General features: G+C 40.9%; 2 protein-coding genes across 8 annotated transcripts in view; one reads left to right on the top strand and one right to left on the bottom strand.

Moving 5' to 3' along the window:
- Positions 1-393: 393 nt before the first annotated feature.
- On the top strand, positions 394-7,257 carry LOC137277429 (uncharacterized). 4 transcript variants are annotated; one of them, XM_067809152.1, is made up of 4 exons: positions 394-511; positions 2,100-2,171; positions 3,626-3,815; positions 4,064-6,412. In XM_067809152.1, exons 3-4 carry the CDS (start codon positions 3,656-3,658, stop codon positions 6,028-6,030), a joined length of 2,127 nt encoding a protein of 708 aa, XP_067665253.1. In that variant the 5' UTR covers positions 394-511; positions 2,100-2,171; positions 3,626-3,655; the 3' UTR covers positions 6,031-6,412. The 4 variants fall into 4 exon arrangements, with proteins under 4 accessions (XP_067665253.1, XP_067665252.1, XP_067665255.1 ...); XM_067809153.1 differs by having other exon boundaries at positions 419-715; XM_067809151.1 differs by lacking the exon at positions 2,100-2,171 and having other exon boundaries at positions 4,064-7,257.
- Positions 7,251-21,735, bottom strand: part of LOC137277430 (ankyrin repeat and death domain-containing protein 1A-like) — a 45,520-nt gene continuing 31,035 nt past the window's right edge. For 2 of the 4 annotated variants that reach the window (XM_067809155.1, XM_067809156.1), the window contains 13 exons: positions 20,862-20,960; positions 19,935-20,039; positions 19,049-19,084; positions 16,621-16,719; positions 16,065-16,163; positions 15,011-15,109; positions 14,534-14,632; positions 14,188-14,286; positions 13,671-13,769; positions 13,154-13,249; positions 12,359-12,557; positions 11,743-11,871; positions 11,190-11,363 (listed from right to left, as the gene is read on the bottom strand). In XM_067809155.1, coding sequence (XP_067665256.1) covers positions 11,293-11,363; positions 11,743-11,871; positions 12,359-12,557; positions 13,154-13,249; positions 13,671-13,769; positions 14,188-14,286; positions 14,534-14,632; positions 15,011-15,109; positions 16,065-16,163; positions 16,621-16,719; positions 19,049-19,084; positions 19,935-20,039; positions 20,862-20,960 — 1,329 coding nt within the window. In that variant the 3' untranslated portion in view covers positions 11,190-11,292. Of the gene's footprint in view, positions 11,364-11,742; positions 11,872-12,358; positions 12,558-13,153; positions 13,250-13,670; positions 13,770-14,187; positions 14,287-14,533; positions 14,633-15,010; positions 15,110-16,064; positions 16,164-16,620; positions 16,720-19,048; positions 19,085-19,934; positions 20,040-20,861; positions 20,961-21,735 lie in introns of all 4 variants that reach the window. The other 2 variants (XM_067809158.1, XM_067809157.1) reach the window with 2 other exon arrangements.

Here is a 21,735-nt window from a genome sequence, read left to right as displayed (position 1 = left end):
TGTGTAATAAGATCGCGTGATGCCGAACGTCTGAGGTCATAATGGTTATGACGTCACAATACTGATATGCCTGCTACTGATTCGGCAGAAAGATCAATTTCGTCACGCTGTAGTCATTTTCCATCAATTTATTTTGAAGAGTAATAAACATAATACTATACTCGCATCCCCTATTTATTATTGGTAATTAATTGTTTACAATTCCTATTTTGTTTTTGTTTTTTTTTTTTTTGGTTTTTAAAAGAAGAATAGCAACTAGCCTTAAAACTTAAGGTATCATTACGTGTGCGTCTTACAGCAATATTCGCTCACTCAGCCGTTGATGATGGTGTAAGGGGTTCTCCTTTCGAAAAAGGCACAGCAAGACAAGTGACCGATTGAGATAAGTATGTTAGAGTTATGCCCCTTGATAAATTCTGAGATGCGGAAACTAATTTCACGACAAACAGGAGTCAGTGTATCATGTATTCGTGATGATCCAGTTTAGCCACAAGATATAACCATATACCAGGTACGAGAGAATACATATATAAGATTTATTTGTTCTGCTCCAGTACCGACATCGTAACACGCATCCTGTCTGATGCTAGCAGATTATATGCAACATGAACAGTTGAACTGCAACAGCAACGCTTGGACACAGAAGTGATGTCAGTGATGAAGGGACCTGTACGCTTATGTGACCAGTGTATGCCAGAGTTACTGAGATAAATATGTATGTATATCACATCGGCTCATTTACGTTAATTTCCCAGCTGATGTTCGTATATTTTTTCAACAGATAATGAAATAAGCAAATAAATATATAAATAAATAGGTAAATAACCAAACCCCTCTTTATTCTTGTATATGCTCCTTTTCATTAGACCATCATTTGGTCTCAGATCAGTTATTAATGGCCTAAGCTTATTCGACTCATTCTCATTCAAAGTAGTTCAGTTCAGTTCATAGTTCATGATTTTGCAAATTTGGTGCTGATGTCAAATATAAAGACGAGAACGAAGAAAATGCTCAACAAAAAGTCTCACACCCAGAAACATAACCCCAGTGAAGATCTTGGTTGGAATTGGTCTTCCTGAAATTCAACTATGCTTGTGGTAAAAGCAACTGAATGGATTGGGTGGTAAGGCGAGCTGGTTTGGTTGATATTTGGTTGATAGTTATCATATTCAAATTGTATAGATTGATGCTTATGTTCTTGATCACTGGATTGACTGCACCAGACTGCATAATATTATTTACAGACCACTGCCATATAGCTGCAATATTGCTGCATGGCAATAGACAAACAAACTCTAAAACATTAAGTTGGACTTTATGTAGGGCTACAGATAAATCTGCAGCTTATTACAGTATAACAAATATTGCATTTGTTCAGACATTTTCTACAAAAAGGAAACTGTGAAAAACACTATCAACACAACTGAATGTTTTGCAGAGCATTGGCAATGGGATGCTTGTTCCTTCCATGAAAACCTCTCTATGCTTGCAGTGTTTTCCCAAATTAAAGCTGTGTGTTTTGGTTAAGGTTTGCTTGTTCACAACAGTCATGTGCTGGTGATTAGGTGTCTGACTCAGAGGGTGTGGGTTTGAATCCTGGATGCGACTTGACTCTAAAAAGTGCTAGAATTTGTGAGTGAGTGAGTGAGTTTAGTTTTACGCCCCTTTTAGCAATACTCCAGCAATATCACGGCGGGGGACACCAGAAAATGGGCTTCACACATTGTGCCCATGTGGGGAATTGAACCCGGGTCCTCGGCGTGACGAGCGAACGCTTTAACCACTAGACTACCCCACCACCCCCTAAAATTTGTACTTTACAAAGAAAGTGCAATCCCAAATATAACATATTTTACACAACAATTTATGATCTTGGTTATTTAGACAATTGGTTCAAAGGAAATCTTTTTTTTTACAGGGATGTGTCTTTTAAGCAGATTTTGACTGAAACAGTGCGTTAAGAAATTTGCATTAAAGATTCAAAATGATGTGGAGTCATAGACCAACTGCTAGTCTCTGAAATGAAGATATTTTGCAGAAAATAAAAGTTCTTAAATGAAGACAATAAGAAGGAGCACAGAGACTTTCTTCATTTTCAGAAGCTGTGGAGATCTAGACTTGCTACAATTCCTAGACTTCTGGATATATTTGCTTCGGGGTCTGTTTGACATGTGAGTTATTCACTTGACTCCTTTTTCATTGCTCTCTGTTAGATGTTCCAGGTCTATTATGCTTTTTCTTGAGACATGATCCTGATGTTTAAACAGAGCTGTAGGGAACGTTTCGTGGCTGGCGAGGCAAAAGTTTCAAAGCAAGTGCTGTGGATTAGTCTACTGAGGGATACAATTATGTACATGAGAAGCTCATAGAACCCATTTCCTGTCATCTCAGGAAAGAAGTGAATATTGAAGTGCTATAGAAAAAATTTTTAAGATTTTTTTTCTGGTTTCAGACAGGTAGTGCACATATGTACGTTTGTGTGGTTTTTCTTTTTCATTCTAATTGGGTATTATAAGTTAAATAATAAATGTAAAGTTAAGGATTGAAATTTTTGATATTGTAAAAATAGGTGAAGAATATGGAGGATAATTACTTAAAAATCACTCATTCTATTTTTCTACCATCCCAAATGGATTTCGTAATATCTCCCAAAAAATATTTTAAAATGTAAGTGAAGAATGGGTGTGGGTAACATTGCAGACAGTCTATAAATATTCTTATTCTGTCAGCACTATGATTACAATTTGTGAATTGTCTCTCTAACAATAAAATATTTTTAACATTTTTGTTGTGTTGCCAGATGGTTGATTCAGAATGTGGTGTAGTTGAGTAGGATTGTTGACAAGCATGTGTCTGACACTATGCAGTTCAGTGGGGTTCCACTTTATATCGGTATGCTGTCTCTTGGCAAATCTTAAAACATTGAAATCATTGAAAAATAAAGCCAAGGTCCTTCTTTGGAACCATAATGTAAAAATGAAATAAATTGGTCCCTAGATATAAATTAATACAGCAGCAATCCTCAAGGACACCAGTGAGTGAGTGAACTTAGTTTTATGCCACACTCAGCAATATTCCAGCTATATGCTGTGGCAGTCTGTAAATAATCATGCCTGGAGCAGATAATCCAGTGATCACTCTACATATGTGAACAGCGCATACTCCACATATTTTGTCATGTTATGATTTTATTATGTCATGTTCACATATCAGGCACCCTGAATTACCCTAAAACTATACACAACTATATTTGTTTCAGAGTGGGAGTAGTTGAAACATACTAAGTACAAGGAAGTAACATTTTAAAAAAAATTGATATTAGATACTAGGTACTGCCAGTTGTTGTTAAAGTGAGTCTGTAATGTACACAAGGAATTATCAACTGTCATTTGTATTTTTTGCCTAAAAAGTGCTCGTCAAGGGGTGCTTATAGTATCGCATTCTGTACATGGAAGCACACTGTCCTTAACATCTTAACTGTCTGCTCGCTTTGATTTTAAAGCTGAAATATATCCAGTCTTCATGTCAAAGTCTTTGTGTTAATGATACAGCAGATCATTACAGAGATATCTGCATGCCTGTAACTGTCAAGATAGTGAACACCATTAATCCATTTTGATTTCAGATTCAAAGGAAAACCACAGATTCTACTATAATGCTGGCTCAGTCAAGTAGCGCAGAGGTATTTTTTGATAAAATTCGTCAGGAACTTCGAGTTACAAGTGTGCATCACTGTAACAGCCTCAAGTCTCTGGGTAAAATCATCGGAGCTGTGACTGTAGCATTTCTGGAGGAAGAAGCTAAATATGACACTGGTGAGACGATGTTTGACTTTATACATGCCTACTCCTATAATGTATGGATCTGATCTGAGAAGTATGGGTTGTAATTTAGGTGTTGAAATGTGAATGTAATGAATGGATACAAATCAATGTCAGCATCACCATCTATAAACATTTTTCTTTTGATAACAATCAGTACAAAACATAAACTGCACAACCTCACTCCGTTTAGAGGTCATAAGTAGACAATAGAGATGAGAAATGGTCCTGGTGTGTTGCAGATAATGCTGATGAGGTGCAAAGCTCAGACCAGGTGTCCCAGTTCCTGCTGGACCGAAGCAAGGTGTGGGGGGATATCCCAGCTTCCCTCTCCCTCATCCCCATGCCAAGCTCTTCCAAATATGGAGATGCTACTGCACAGCAGCTCAGATCTGTTTCCCGGACAGATAATGATGTGGAGAATATTCTGCAGGCCACTCCAAGGGTAAAAGAGGAGACAGGTAGCTGTAACAGACATGTTTCTGCGATTGTGTCAAGTGCTGATGACCTTTGTGAGTTGTCAATTCCTGAAAGGAAGAATGAGCAAAACAGTTCTCAGCTATTGACAACTGGAAGTAGGAAACGTCCTTTAAAAGACGCTTTTAGTTTTCCAAGAAAAGTGGTTGATGGACCCTGCCATGACAGATACCACGAATACTGTAGGTCAGTTGAGGCATCTACATCTTATCTCAGTAACACTGGAAACACTGAAAATGATTATAGAAAACTGTCAGGTTCACCGGTGTCAAATAGTGCTTTAGTTGGTAAGGATCCCTTCAGTTTCAATTCTGCTCCAGAGAAAGAATTGAACAAATGTCATTCTAGTAATACTGAAAATTCAGAGAATGGTGCTTCTAGACAATTTGGTCACATTTTGTCAGCTCCTCAATCGTTTATGGCTCTTGATGAGCATACTGAGTCACGATCATCTGACAAGAATACCAGACATTGTAACTACATCCCAGAGAAATCTCAAGGCCAGGACAGTCTCAATTGTAAGCATGTAGAGGATGTGCTAATTAAGGCTGAAGTGTATGATGATTTGTGCAACTCTGGTGGTGACATGGAGGAGTCAGCTACAGGAGACTACAAAGATGATAACAGTGATGATCAAGATGGGGATATGCTGGAGGAGTGTAATGTCAGCATCCAGGAAAACAGTACCCCATTCAGGCAGATAGATCTGTCTACTTATGGCATTGGTGAGATGCAGCCTTATCCAACATCTGTTCATGGTGAAAAAAGATTCCCTGCGGTTCCAGCTATGGATCCATTGAAGTCCGTTCCAGCAACTTCAATGTTTCCTCACTTACCATCTCCTTCAGCAGGATCTGTGCTGAGATGGAAAAACCTTGTAGCACATGGGGAGCCTGTGCATCATATTGACTCTTCATCCTTCTGTGGACAGACGTCAACTTTCCTGCCTCAATATCAGTCGTCATTGTCCCGCTTGCGTTCAAAACCCCACAGAAAGAAAAGCCCAAGCTTTCCGACGTGTGCATTGTGTAATGCTGAGATTAGAGATAAGAATGACTTTGCAGCCCATGCCTCCTTACATAGTGTTGACTACCAGCAAAACTGTCCAGTCTGCCTAAAGGTCTTCTCAAACAGGGCCAACTTGTTGCGACACGCCTCCTTGCATATTTTGGGTGTGTTGTACCAGTGTCCAATTTGCTGTAGAATGATCAAAAGGGGAGATAACTTCCAAGTGCACATGAGGAAGCAGCATCCGGGCCAGACAGTCAAGATGGGCAGGAGTCTGTCAGGGTTTGAGCCAGGGACCTCCAAAATATCATACCCTGGCACTCCCAGGGCAGCAGTATCAGAAGCCCCTAGCAGCTTATGTATTGACAGGCCCAGTGGCAGCGTGGGAGTCAGACCAAGGTATCTGTCAGAAGGCGATGTCAGCAGAAACAAAGTCCAAGCAGACTCCAGCTGTAGTGCACAAACTGAAGCTCCTGATTTCATTGATCAACCCACAAGGGATTATTTATGTATTATTTGTGACAGTAGATTCCTGTCTTACAGTTCTCTTGCCATACACATGCAGGATGTGCATGAGAAGACCCCCTCCCCACAAAATAGATCTCGACTGAGTGTGCAGTCCCTGTCCTCAGCTCACCCTGCTGACCCAGTGCAGCCACCTATGTTAGCCAGTAACAAATCCTTGGTCGTGGACAAACGTCCAGAAATAGATCTGACTGATTAGCACAAAAGCTTTTGTAATCTCTGTGTCAAAACGTTAGGAATTGAAATCTCATGCTCCCATGGGCAAATGGTAGTGCCAATAGGATAATACAGTATCAGTTACTCCACCACAATGGTGCAGGTTTTGATTCCATGGAACGCCCTCTGTGTAGTGTTTATGTGTCCATGATATGCCCCTAGTCTTCATGTCAGTCTTTTTGTGGACATTCAAAAGGTGAACATATATCAGAATATTTGATAATGCAAAGATCAAGATTACTTGTATTAAGTGTCAGTGGTCCGATTAAGAATCACATTGACATGATTGATTTGAAGTTCCTTTTGTCTTAGCAGGAAACTGGAAAGTCACATCTTGTTTAATAAATATGATTTGTTGGTCTGAACATGCTTTGTATTAATGTCATGCCAGAGATGATGGCTAAATGACCAAAACTTCAAATCCCTGTTTCTTTATTTCAGTGGAAAGAATTCTTCTGGTTCATATCTGTTTTCATTGTAGTAATGGTATTCAGTGCCTTTCCACTATTGTAGTAATGGTATTCAATGCATGTACACCATTTTTAATAATAATGGTATTCAGTCCACCACTGTAGAAAGTGTATTGAGTGCATGTCAACTATGGTAGTAATGGCGATCGATCTTTGTCAACCATTGTAGCAATGGTAGTCAGTGCATCTGCAAAATTTTAGTAATGACATTCAATGCCTGTGCACTGTCGCTGTGACATCTCCCACCTGTCTGTTATTGTAGTAGAGGTATTCGGTCTGTCATGTTAGCGGTGGTATTTATTGCCTGTCCAGCATGTTAATGGTGGTATTTTCTACTTGTCCACCTTGTTCGTGGTGGTATTTCCCTCCTATCCAATATCACCTTGTTAGTGGTGATATTTTCTACCTGTCTACCACGTTAATGGTGATATTTTCTACCTGTCTACCACGTTAGTGGTGATATTTTCTGCATGTCTACCATGTTAGTGGTGATGTTTTCTACCTGTCCACCTTGTTAGTGGTGATATTTTCTGCATGTCCACCATGTTAGTGGTGATGTTTTCTACCTGTCCACCTTGTTAGTGGTGATATTTTCTACCTGTCTACCTTGTTAGTGGTGATATTTTCTGCATGTCCACCATGTTAGTGGTGGTATTTCCTGTCTGTGTACCATCTTAAGTTTGGTATTAACCGCCTTTCCTTCACAGATACAATAAACAACAAAACACAGAAGCAACCACATATGCAAACTGTCTTCATGAAACAGCAGCCTGCTTTATTAGATGACCAGACTGAGGTAAGGCAATGTAATATGGAACATCATTTGGAACTGCTGTGAGCACTCATTATTGTTGAAGAATTGACCATAGTACTTTGAGGATAATGTGAAAATAATAGTAAAGACTGCTGTTTCACATATTATACTTTCAATTAAATGTTTTTCATTAACCAATTCATACCCTTCAAACAATCACTGTTATACACAGATCCTAGACCTTCCTCCTACTGTTCCTAAGATTGTCTCACAACGAAAGTTAAGGTATGTTGTAAAGTCTATAAGTTTCCCACTTATCCATCAAAATGTGGAACTAAGCTAAGGGGCATGTGCATCATTCTTCAACGTACTCTCCCCTCTCCTATCAGAGTATTTAAGAGTGGCCAGTGATCAGGTTTGCCAGACAGAGACAATTGTATTTTCTGGATGTGGACTGGAGATGGACCTGTTTGATGTATTTAGAATTCTACAGAATGTTCCACACCTGCTTTGATAAACAGAGCAGTAGATATCATTTGGGCATTCTGTAGCATTTCAACTTGAGCATTGTGACACATTACCTACTGAGGCATTATGAAGCATTACATTTGGGGTATCATAAAGCATTAACCTTAACCATGGTGGGACCTGAATTACTGAGGCATTATGAGGCAATACAGCTTGAGCAGTGTTATGCATTGTGTACCTCGGCATTATGAGACAGTATGTCAGGGGCATTGTGGGGCAATAGGTTTGGAGCATTATGGGGCTCTACACTTGGGGCATTATAGGCCGTTACACCAGGAGCATTCTAGGGCACTGCACCTGGAGCAGTAGAGTCATTATACATGGGGCATTATGGGGCATTTGACTTGGAGCATTATGGAACATTACAGCATTCTGTTGCACTGCACCTGGGACATTATGAGGCACTTCCTGGGGCATTATGGGGCACTATACCAGGAACACTACACCTGAAGCATTATGGGGCACTACACCTGGGGCATTATGGGTGACCACACATAGGGGATAATGGGGCACAACACCTGGAGTATTATGGGGCATTACAGTAGGGGCTCTATTCCTGGACCATTGTGGGGCACTATACCTGGAGAGTTATGGGACATTATACTGGTGCATTATGGGACATTACATCTGGGGCATTATGGGACATTATACCTGGGTATTTGGGGGCTCTACCCTTGGGGCATTATGGGGCACTGCCTGAGCATTATTTCAGGAGGAGACTTGAGACTTTTGGGGACATCATTTGCTTGATGGGGTCATAGACATACATGGCAAACTGTCAGATGATATTACCTAGCTTTGCTCATGTGTCATTGATTGTCATAGATTGTTGTTATTAGTTATTCAGACATGATGGACATTACATTAAGACTGCATCTTTCTCTACTGGCATATAGTGGTGTAACAGATGATCACAGCTACATTATGGTAAGGACAATAAGTGGATTATGTGGCATAAGGAGCCAGGACTGACACAGAAGCATTATCGAGGATGGATATAGGGGCAGTTGTGAGGACTGACAGAGACATTATTGGGGTTTATATTGAAAATTAATATATGGCATTACCGAGGCATGATAAAAAGTCTTTATAGAGGACTGATAAAGGGTCGTTGTAAAGCCTTCATACTGGATCATTATGAAGCAATGAGACAGGGACATTATGCAGGACTGATTCAGAAGCCATATTTTGGGATTCGTATTGGGCATTTTGATGGTCTGGCACAGGGCGCGTTCAGGAGAGCTGACTGGGGGGCATTACAAAGGACTTATATAGGGACTGTATAAAGGACTGGTACCTGACATCGGGGAGAATTACAACTTGGAGCAGGGAACTCTATGTAGCATAACAAAATATGTATTGAAGGTTACAACTGCACATTATTGAGCATTACTACTGGTATGCATGGAACATTCCGGCTTGCTTGTTTTACAGCATTAGAAATATTGAGAGACATTGGAAATATATGAAGTATTAAGTTCTGAACAACTTGAAACATCTTTAGAAACAGTTAACTGCAAGGGTAAGTTCCCCACGGGAATAACAAGAAATAGAAAACACGATACACATCTTTGTAGAAAAAACACTTGAACACGGATAAAAACAGCAATGTCAAAATTCAACGGCAACAAACGAGTTCTGGTACAATAAATGAAGATCGTTCACGAAGTGTACATATATACAGAGGGTTGTCGACGCTCATCTAAAAACATGACTTAAAAATCACTCAACAAAGGTGAGATATATGATTTTGTTTGTAAGACACTACACATACTCTGACAAATGTCACTATCTTTGTATGCAGATTGGGAAACAAGATGAAACACGCCAAGGTAACGGGTATATCACAATCCAGATCTCCCTGCACAGAGGTAGAAGCAAGCGCTCCTGAAGGCCGGTACACGTTGTAGTCAGTGTTGTACCACAGACAAAGAGTAGCGCAAATGAGTTGGTTAGCATAGAGAAAATGACAAGTCTTCTTACAAGCGAAGCGCTTCGCTCGCATGTAAGAGGACTTGTCATATTCCCATTTACGCTACAGTCTGCCTGTGTTTGTACACACTTGCGTATCCATAACGCCATCACACAAACGTCATCATTCTGAAAGCCATGACACTAAACGTCATTACGCCGAACAACGTCTCCAACACATAGCAAGTGTTATCGGTAGACTGGGATACTATTAGGGTACAAGAAATATGTTTAGCGTACAGGATAACAAGTAGACTTGAAAAGTACGGGAAGTATGGGGTTACTTGTAGGGTAGACGCATATGGGAAGTTTACATTATGTTAATTCAATAACAGAAGCTTATAAACATATTAAAGGGAGTCACACAGTTGTGCCGGAAGTTACTCCAGTCTCTATCATCAAGAGTTACTAAGCTATTTAAAACGATAGCCAAACAAAAACAATGCACTGTGTATGCTTGTTTTGAGCACTGAAAGACACATAACCGGGAGTTCATTTTGCCAGTTACTGTTACTGTCTTCATACATTCGGACATAAGATGCAGTTGATCTGTAATGCCGTTCCCAGTGTTGTATCATGATTTCCTTTCAAACCATCGATGGAAACAAACCCAACGTTAATACCCTTTGAATAACTATCGTGTAAGTAAAAGCGATGACATTAGTTCATTCGCTGCCTACGTAAGCTGAACGGATGTATTCCCTGTAACGTGTGCTACGGGTTAGGAGAGTGTGTAGCATGGGAGACAAGAAGGACACTTCCATGGGAGTGCCAAGGGAGATATCAGGGAGATACAAGGGTTCCAGCGTATTGGGTGTTGATCGTCAATCCAATGATTCGGCCGTAGGCACATACACACCAAGTAATGACCTTCATCTTGTAGATAGTGACCCTAATAATTACACGATTGCGAAAGTATTACTAGCAGTTCTCATGATGTAATTAGAAATCGCGGATAAGGAATGATCAGTTTCTGAGGTACGTGGACACATCAGGAGCTCCTGCTGTAATAGAGCTTGTCCAACCACATCCGGTGTACACTGGCAATGTTTGGAATGAAGTGGAACATACCATCAAGTAGTATATGTATATCAGATAAGGCAACCTACGTTATACGGAATCGCCGCTATAGCACAAACAGTCCTGAATATTATCTCTCACTCCTCGGAATAACATATCACACCCTTCCGTTCGTATGTCACGACATATGTCTCACTGCACCTGCATTTCACGAGCAAGGAAAGAAGACTGGAACCATCCATGTCAAACATCAGCAGATTGTGCGTTATACCGAGGAGATACACTTATTAGCTGCTCATAGATGTGTTCTTCCCTTGGTGTTCCTCGTCCACCACGAGAATGGCTTCAGTGGGGCCATACTGGAACATCTTCAGTTCACAGTGTCGCAGACTCCTGAGAATTAAACACACATCCACACATCAAGACACATCCCTGTCTCATGCAGCGTTGACAAGAAGCGACATGCTTTGGTTATATGTCCAGTCTATACCTGGAGGAGCTGCTAAGATATTTCACAAAACGTTGGCGAACATTGTTTCTGAGCTTGTAAGTTGGCTTTCCTTCGTATGGACTCTGTTGGGAAGAAGACAGAGGATTAGGTATACAGACATCCAATTGATAGCAATTGTTTAACGTGGAGGATGGTAGGTGCTGACTTGTGACATGAGAATGGTTACTGTAGATCATGTGATATGATAAATGGCTAGAGTAAACCTTGTGATATGAAGAATCTTGCGTTATGACAAATGGTTCGAGTAGCCTTTGTGCCATGAAAGATTATTAATGTTGATTATATATTGCTAAAAGTTAAACCATAGTCGCCCACTGTTATTGATTTTGAAACATGAAGACTATGTGGTGTTTTATATGGATAGTGGTGCGTGTACACTGTTTATCATCGAGACTGGTATGTGTAGACATTTATAATGGTCGACAGTGGTTGTTGTCTCACCGGCTAATTGTCTCTTGTCTACACTGACTAGAGCTTCGAACAGCAGTTTGAGAACATTCTCGTCCTTTCTCACTCCATGCAGCCAGATCATCAGCAGTCTATAGCCGTGCTCCTTGTAACTGTTGGGACCTGCATTAAAAACATTAGGTCATGCTGTGGCCACTCGTAAAAATTGCCTCAGAACACGATATTCTTGAAGAGTCACCCCTTTGCTTATGTTCCTGGAAGACCCGCCCATGCACTGATGTTCCCGAACACCCACCCTTGAACTGATGTTCCTGGAAGACCCGCCCATGCACTGATGTTCCCGAACACCCACCCTTGAACTGATGTTCCTGGAAGACCCGCCCATGCACTGATGTTCCCGAACACCCACCCTTGAACTGATGTTCCTGGAACACCCACCCTTGAACTGATGTTCCTGGAAGACCCACCCTTGTACTGATGTCCCGTAGGAGACCCATCCACGAACTGATGTTTCATGGAAGACCCATCCCTCTACTGATGTTCCCGGAAGACCTACCCATGTACTGATGTTTTTGAAAGACCATCCAGGTATCAAGTACTAACGTTCTTGGTAGATCTACCCGTGCATCAGTGTTCTATGTGGACCCACCTGTATACTGGTGTTCTATAGATCTGATATGTTCGGGGGTGAACCTCCAATGGACTGCAAGTTTCTTCCAGTCGTACTGCTTGAGCTGTTTTGTGGCGAGTTTCCACATCACTTCCTTCATTTGCGTGGCTGCAGGGTGGGCAAGACGACGGAGATACTGGTGCGGGTCCACGTAGCCGAGGTCCATGTCGTGGTAGTCCTGATACAGACAGGGAGGTTGGGTAATTTGTTTACGCAGGGGACTTTCCAGGTAACTCACAACAGCATATAAATAACCGAGTTTCGACCTGTAGGAAGTTGATGTGAGAAAATGCTCACGGCGATACTTGGTTTAGACATTTAGAGTTTTAGAGAACATGGTGATCGCGGCAACGTTACTGTTAAACTTATAATCCTAATCAGGCCGAGTCTCACGGATACGATGATTGCATGAACGTAGACGCATCTCTGTGCTGCAAGGTTATTATCAAGACCAATTCTAACAAAGGAAAGGCATACTTAACTATCACTTAATGAAGTGAATCAAAGAAGTCATATGATTACTGCTATTAATGTCTATGGGTGGGCAGGAGATATGTGGTAATCATCATTTTTCGTCATCGTGCTATATTTCTTAATACTGACGTGTCATTTTGTTCTCCAGTACTGTTGCCGCAGGGGAACATCTACTGGACTATATATGCAGGCGAAATCGAATAAGCAAGGTTAAAATCTAAACCAAATCCAAACCGAATCGGAACCTAAACGCTGCCCTCTTGTTTGCTCAGTTTTTCATCCATAATCATCAATACTCACCCTCGCTATGGCGTAGTACCTGTCTGCCTTGATGATCATGTCTACAATGGCGACAAAGCTCCCCCTAGCGGCAAGTTGGAGAGCCGTCTTACCCGTCTGGAAATAAACCATATATTCCATCAGATCACTCCTTGATGAGCAGGCAAGGTTGAAAATTCACATGGCTGACCTCAACTCCACGATAATGAAAAAAATCGCTTACATTTGTTCTGTTGATCTACTATGTGTTTGATCTCTCTTTGATCATCTCCTGTTGCGGTTGTCTGATTTCCTGTTGTGAGTATAACTTCTAAAAGACAGTTTTCACAATACCTAAATCGTCGGTGTTGTGATCGACTTCAGCAGTCCCCATGTGACTATTTTTCATCATCCTCATATATCGTCTCAACTGTTTGCGAATTTCCCAATGCGTTTAAGTTCTGTTTGACCGTTTCTACAGTTCCCGAGTGTGTTTGACTACCGTTTGACCGTATTCAACGATGTGAATGACTACAATGTGACGTTCCAGGAACCCCACCTTCTCCCTGGCCTCGAGGCTGGCTCCCCCAGCCAGCAACACCTCCACAACGTCCAGGTAGCCGTTCTCCACCCCCACGTGCAGCGCCGTCTGGAGACGCTGGGGAAGAAATACACGAGCCACGTGTACTAAGCACACAGCTACATAAAGCCAGTGTTGTTACATCTAAACAGGTTTCAGTCTTGTGTTTTGTCAATATTTTCATAGAATTTACACGCGACATACCACCCTGCTATCAGCGCTCTTAGGATAAACAATCTACTTAAGTGTTGTCTATTTATGTGTAACCTGATCTTTTGTAAATGTATGAATACTGCATGGATAATATATTGATGAAGTTTGTCTAAGAAACTCTTACATTAAGAAAGGAATACGTGTAAAATGAACGCCCTTTTACGTGATATTGCTTGAATATTGCTAAAAGCGGTGGAAAACTAAATTCACTTGTAACTCACATATGACGTAAATAGTTCGAGTTACAGGTTTAAGAGTAAAGATATTTAGTTTAATAACGTACGTGATTAGGAAGATCGAGTTCGCAGTTATTCTCAACAAGCACCAGAGCTACTTCTTTGTGGTTGGCTAAAGCTGCCATGTGTAAGGCGGTATTCCCCTGCTGAAATGTGAAACAGCAAAGCAAGTGAATACGTTACGCCTTAAATGCATCTATCTATAATACTAGTATATCAGTCAGATTATGAAAGACAGTGATAATCTCGGTGAAGAGTGCATGCTGATTTTGGTGTCGGAAGAAAAAGTGCTCACATTTTATGATTTAATCTGTTCACTGGTCGTTCATCTCCAACATTAATAATCGGACTAAAAATATATTTATTTGAAGACGTTAGGCATGAACAACTTACAAAGTTTTGAGCATTAGCATTGCATCCGTATTTAAGGAGGCTCTGGCAGACATCCACGTGAGCATGCATTGCCGCCAGGTGGAGCGGAGTGACTTCACGCTGCAAACAGACATGGCGGCCGTAACACATGCACCGTCATTTCTAGCAATGACATATACGTGCTGAACATACAGAATGACAGTTTTCAGACAGTTAAAATGAATGCACTAATGATCGCTGTAGAATATTTCAAGTCAACTGAAATGCTAATAACACTTTATGCCCATTTCATTCTGTCTCAATGTTTTTTTGGTTACTGGCTGAGATCAGAAAACAACATCAGAACACGTATTCCTTTATCTCATGACCTAAGCATCGCGCATAGCCACTCTCGATATATGAGATCGACATGATATTTACCAGAACAAGTATATTCAAACGACAACCCAAGAGAACAATTATATTGTATTAATTCTGAAGCTGAGGAGAAACACTCACGACAGTCTCTGCATTGGCGCTGGCCGTGTAGTCCAGGAGGAGGTCAACGACCTCTCGATGGCCATTCTCAGCGGCGGCATGCAGGGCGGTCCTCCCCTCCTACAGCAACAGAAACACTGATATCAGTGCAAAAGTATACTATCCATGCATTACAAATCCTGTCTTAATCTGCTTCTGTGGTGATCTAATCCTGTTCAACGACGTTACCACGGATCGTGTCTGGATAAAAAAGCCAAGGAGAATTGTTTCCGAGTCTGGCACAAGTTTGAGGAAACTGAGCCTACGTTTCTCAAGTTTAAGCTTTCATTATAAAAAAGAAGGTTTGAAGAAGGAGCACTCTTGATTCTTTCCTTGCTAGGAATTGTCATTCATACAGCGAATTAAACTCCTTTGACTTTGCCATGGTTTATATGCCAATTTGTTAATCATTATAAAAACAATATCGCGACTCCTCAAGAAAGGGAGAGAACGCCGCCCTTGGTAAAATCCGGAAAATAAACCCTCGTCGCAGCAAACGACTGCGATTGAGGCGAAAAGGGTAGGGCGCAAAATAAAAAGGGCAAGTCGCAAAAATCAAAGGGCAGGGCGCTGCGCCCTCCTAAATGTGCCTAGGGGGAACATTAAGAAGATTGGAAGAATCTATGATTCAAACCAACATTCAGCCGAGGGTTAATGGATGTAAGTCGTCACAAGATAGAGTTCCCTTGTCAGGAATCGATAAACATTAATGCACCAAACAGAAGTTGAGAAACAGTTATTTTTGTCCTGATACACGTCTAGTGTTTATGACACAGAATACAGTATCATCAGTCCGTGGGAGGTTGTTCACATGGCAAACTGAGAGGGAGCTTAGACACGCAACAACGTAACACCGAGACGTTAATTAGGATCAGTATGTAAGCTCTCGCTAATCTGGCGTCCTACACACACACCCTCCAACACGTACTAAAACAAATTTCCATATAAACAGACTCCACCGTGTTGCCTGGCGCGAAGTTCAGACACTTAGTTCTATACTACCATCTACACTCCCATCCCGCTCCCTGGTCCTTACCACGTCCCTGTCATCCACCTCCACACCACACAGCAGTAGGCGTTTCAGCACTTCAGCGTGGCCGTTTTTAGCCGCAAGGTGGACAGCAGTCTCGCCATTCTGCACAGAAAGACATCGTTTATATCTTGCAGGTTTCAAGGCAGCTTGGGGGCCGCGGCTCACAATGGAGGTGTATAATAAGGGGAAATAACTCTGACTTGTATGTGTGATTACATATCCGTCCGTATGAATGATATGAATCCATATGAATGATATTATTATTAGCATGATATTAATTCACGCCAAGGATCACGAAATTCTATGTAGCGAACGGCCAAACAAACAACGCCGCTACAGTCTAAGTAAACTTATTCCCAGTTCTTTTCGTTACACTCCACTACTGAGACTGAGAGACTAAGTTTACTTAGACTGAACGCCGCTAATATCTGACGCACTCATAACAGCACATGGGGAGATCTAACCCCTGCACAGGTGGAACTCTGACATCAGTAGAGTGGTTTTCCCAAATTAACATTGATGCGATCTGGCACCTCGGGATCGGTCCTTTGAGTGTTACCTTATCTTTACGCTGGATCTCTGCTCTCATCTCAAGAAGTTTAAAAATGACGTCAAGGTTTCCATTTTCAGCCGCTAGGTGGAGCGCAGTTCTGTCATTCTGTAGACACATGAACAACTAATTTATTTACCCGAAGAATGTCAACAAGCACTTGTTCATATATCATTGTGCCTAAAAATAAACACTGTAAGTAACATAATTGATAATTGATATGTTTAGAGTTAGTTAATAACAGCATTGTTAACATTTCTCGTGCTATCGCAATTAAAATAGGGTGGGAGCCTTTGCTAATTAACACAATTAGTCGAGAGTCGAGGTTCCTCCCGATCTTTGTATTACTCTGAGGTGGTGGGAAATGTTTTATGAAATATTGATATTTGCAGATATAACGTGCGATAAATGTGCGACTATAAATTCATCTGGATTTCTTGAAGCATGGAGGGAAAAGTATTTTGTCGCTAACAAGAACTGATAAAAATAATGGACCGTCCATTAAATAGGAAATAATGAGAAAAGGGATAGTTGCACTGTGTGTGACTGTAATGATTCTTACATGTTTCCTGAATATAAACCAACAGCACTTGCAGAGTTAAGTGAAGCTCAACATGGTTGTCGCTGGTCAACGCGGACAGTCACACTGCACGTGGAGCGGCCACGTACAAAAGATGGAACTTATACTAGCTTAGCTGTAACATTCACCACGCTCTATTGGGTAAACATGCCATGCAAGGTCATGAGACCACCCCATCTGTATATATTATATGACAGACGGCCCATGTAATATGACAGATAAAAGTGAAATATGACGAAAGTAAAGAATCAGAAAAAGATATTTCATTACAATATATGATTTAAAAGTGATGATAATATTTATGCTAAATGCAGATGTGTTAAAATGGTTAAATATGGAGTACCAAATACCATAGTTCCTCACCAGTGAACGTTTCAGATGACAGAAGACGTGAATAAAATTGATTCAAATTGATCAGGAGGAGAACTCACTCGATCATAAAAGGACGTCTAATGTGTTCGTGGAAATATGATGCAGAGTATAGAGAAATAGAGGAAATAGAACAAATTGTGACAAATTGGCGGGAGAGGGGATCGTATACAGGAAAGGTGGAATACAAAGAATCAATTATAACTAAATTACATTAGGGCCGGTATTTATTTTATATGGCACCAGATCTGGATTATACGACGCACGTTTTGTTACACCCTAAGCTCATGACATTTTGAAAATGTGTCACACAAAACTAATGTTAACCCGTGAAGGACACGTTGTTCATTGAACTTGTGTTTCCACAGCTCTCTTTCTCTTTGCCAGTTTTTATTATGCTATATACGGTATGCTTTCCAAAGAGGAAGTTACAGAACGCCGGGTTTAGTAATATAGAAATATCATCATGGAGTAAACACATGAATAGGTTCATTGTAACCGAGTTGGGACTTGAACTCGCAGGGTCCACATGGCGAATTGCGTTTACACATCTTAGCTACTCCACCACCGTACGTTGATGTTAGAGGAGTGGTGTTATCGGTATGTGCACGCCTCTGACCTCTGTCCCTGCGGACTTCAGTGTAATTTGGCACCAGGGAGTGGCTCCACTCAGTAAAACGGAATTCTGCCTTCACCTAGCATTAACTACAGCACTGAGAGTAAAATACGAGATTCTAATTATCCCCGAGTGATACTGATTACAGTTCATCGCTTCAAGTACAAGAACTCACTACTGTTAAGTACATGTAAAATACTAATCAACGGAGCAGCTAAGCAATCAGCTAATACCTCATACGTTACGAGTAAGCATTTGGGGAAACTAAATAATGAACTCACATGTCTTTAACCTATAAGCTGCTAGAACAACTAGGCTATGGCGTGTCTAGAACCTACTAATATGCTACTAGAACTAGACAAGGCAAAGGGCACAGCGGAAACCCAAACCTGGCCACAACTGCTTCTTACTGCCAACCTGGACAACCAGACCCAAAAAGTCGATCAACTATAAGTCTAGTGCCTACTGACTTTGTTCAAAGTGTCTTGCACTTTTACTTTATACACTACTCAACATCTGAAAGGATCACACCTTTCACTGAATGTGACTATGATCATGGTGGTCCTTAGCAATAGTTTAGTAGTATATTTTTACCGGATGTATTATAACCGGAAGTAGGAATCACTTCCTTTACGTGCTGGTGAGTCTCGTTATTTGGAACAGGCATTTAGGGGATGGGGAGTGGGTGGTCATGTGACTAGTTTCACATAAACGAGATTCACCAGCTTGTAAACGACTTTTTGGATTGGTGTCTGGACTGAACCAGGAAACTTGCACCAACTAAGCAGGGGGAACTCAGGTGCACAAATAGGATAATCAACTTATCAGAGAAAAGTAAATGTTATTGTTATAAGGATGGTTACTTATCCCACCTTGATAGGTGTGTCCACAAAGGGTATTTTTCGTCGCTTGAACGGAACGTGAGAAGAGTTAGTGAGACAAGAATAATTTTAGCTTTATACATACTGCAACCTGCAAACTAATCCGCTTAGATAGACAAGTGAAACACAAGAACGTCACGTAATTACGTAAATCATGCATACCAGAAATCACCTGTATGAAAAATAGTGGCACGTTGTTACAGAACTTATGCATATAAAAGTAGAATCATATCGTCACGTTACTACTTAACTCACACATACCACAGTTCAGCATTTGAAGCATAATCACGTTATTATATAACTCACGCATGCCAGAGCTAGGTATATGAAATGCAATGTTATGAATAAAACACGCACACAAAAGATCCAAATGAAACTTAGCTCCCAGCATACCAAAGTTGAACCATATGAAACGTAACCTCAGAACACTATTTAACTCAAGCATGCCAAATTTTAACTGTGTAGGCATGATCTAAGTTGACGGGGTGCATTTAGAGGTAGGCGACACAGTGTCTGTTGAGAATGTGAGGTTGTAATGGGACCATCAAACAAAATCTGTACTGGAGGAGGGAAGTGGTTGGTAGGGAAGGACAAATGCCATGTCCTCATGCACAAGCAACAGGACACATAACACAACTCAAACAAAGAAACATCGCCTATGGATCTGTCTGATGATTGTAGTAAGGCTGTACATAAAACGTTTAAGGTGCTCATCGAATTTACATCTAAACATCTAGCATCCAGGTTACTCTGTATTTAACCTTAAACATCTGTTGAAGATTTGTAACGTTATGGATACCTTGCTACATGTTACAGAGGGTTACAGAGATGTAGCCTGATCACAAAGATATCACTTATACATGCAGTTTTGTTTTACCTTTTCTGTGATGTTGACGTTGGGGTTCTCCAAGGCTTCGAACAGGAAGTGCATCACCTCCACTTGGTTGTTCTCAGCAGCGCAGTGGATGAGGCCGAGGCCTTGCTGGAATATCAACATGCAGACCTTACTAGAATATCAGCACATGGACGTGTTTACCATGGTGGAACATGAACACATGGACGAGTTTGCCATGCTGGAATATGTATACCTTAATGGAATATCAGCACATGGACGTGTATACCTTGATGGAATATCAACATATGGACGTGTATACCTTAATGGAATATCAACATATGGACGTGTATACCTTGATGGAATATCAACACATGGACGTGTATATCTTAATGGAATATCAACATATGGACGTGTATATCTAAATGGAATATCAACACATGGACGTGTATATCTTAATGGAATATCAACACATGGACGTGTATATCTTAATGGAATATCAACATATGGACGTGTATACCTTGATGGAATATCAACATACGGACATGTATTCCTTGATGGAATATCCGCTATTGCAAAACATTGTGGTCTTTAGAAATTTTCAGGGGGTAGCGGGGGGAGATGTTAACTCCCTGATCACCCACCCTATCCAGCCTTAATGCACCCCCAACAACGTGACCGGCAGACTGCTTAAGAGCAAATATGCAAAAATGCTTGGTGACAATCTTGATGACAGTCTCTATTCATAACGGGAGTCACCGGGCTACCTACAACACCAGTCACAAAGTAATGATGAACAAATTACATATTTCTAACTTCTTTGATCCAAAACAGTCATTGGCTTCTGAGTTACTGCGGACATATATGTAAGCAATTACTTCAAATGTAGCAAATTGTGGTTGCATAGTCTCAATGAAATTAGATATACTGGAGCTGACCATTCGCCAGAAAGATCGTGCATGCTCCTCTCACCTTGTTCTGACAGTGAGGGGTAGCACCAGCGTTGAGAAGGCATTTTAATACTGGCAGGTGTCCGAACCAAGCCGCCCACAGCACCGCTCTCATCCCATACTGAAATAAACAAATCATAACCTATCATTCCTCTAACCACCACATTATTTCAAATAGATGCCTGCATTATATATGATGATCCCACAATTGGCAATCAACAGCAAGCATTCTACATGATAGTCTTACTATGGCCAGCCATCAGTAAACCTTACAGGTAATGACTCCATATTGGCAACCAACAGCAAGCATTCTACACGGTGGCCTTATTATGGCCAACCATCAGTAAACGTTACATGTAATAACTCCATATTGGCAACCAACAGCAAGCATTCCACACGATGGCTTTACTAAGTAAGGCCAACCATTAGCACGCATTATATATAATGACCTACCAGGATGTATACATATGACCACCTACATTAGGCAAGCACTAGCACAAATATATAGCGACGATTTTATTACAGATAGCAAGTGGTAGAAGGTATATATCATATTCCATGTCACAGACACACACCATTTCATTACTCTAGGCAACAGGAGCATGAGTCATACATGATTGACCTAATCCAGACACCTCACCAGTAGTTCTTTACATTGATATACAATATGGAAATGCGAATGCACTGTTAGTGCATACATATACTCCCCCTTATCGTCGTGATAAACTTTGCTTGGAACATTTGACATCGCACTGAAGAATCAAGACCATACCCTGTCTTCAAGTAAACACAAACTCCATGACTTGGATTTACTAAACAATCACGCCATGCCTTCTCACTAGTAAACACAGAAATAATGCTATGACAATACTTCTATAATAATAATACTATGATGA

The sequence above is a fragment of the Haliotis asinina genome, chromosome 3 (assembly GCF_037392515.1).
Source record: "Haliotis asinina isolate JCU_RB_2024 chromosome 3, JCU_Hal_asi_v2, whole genome shotgun sequence".
Lineage (NCBI taxonomy): Eukaryota > Metazoa > Mollusca > Gastropoda > Lepetellida > Haliotidae > Haliotis > Haliotis asinina.
This window is presented reverse-complemented; position numbering and strand designations above follow the sequence as displayed.

Coding starts and splice junctions, on each gene's coding strand:
- LOC137277429 (XM_067809151.1), top strand. CDS start 3,656: ATGCTGGCTCAGTCAAGTAGCGCAGAGGTATTTTTTGATAAAATTCGT. Junction 3,816..4,063: donor AGAAGCTAAATATGACACTG/GTGAGACGATGT, acceptor GGTGTGTTGCAG/ATAATGCTGATGAGGTGCAA.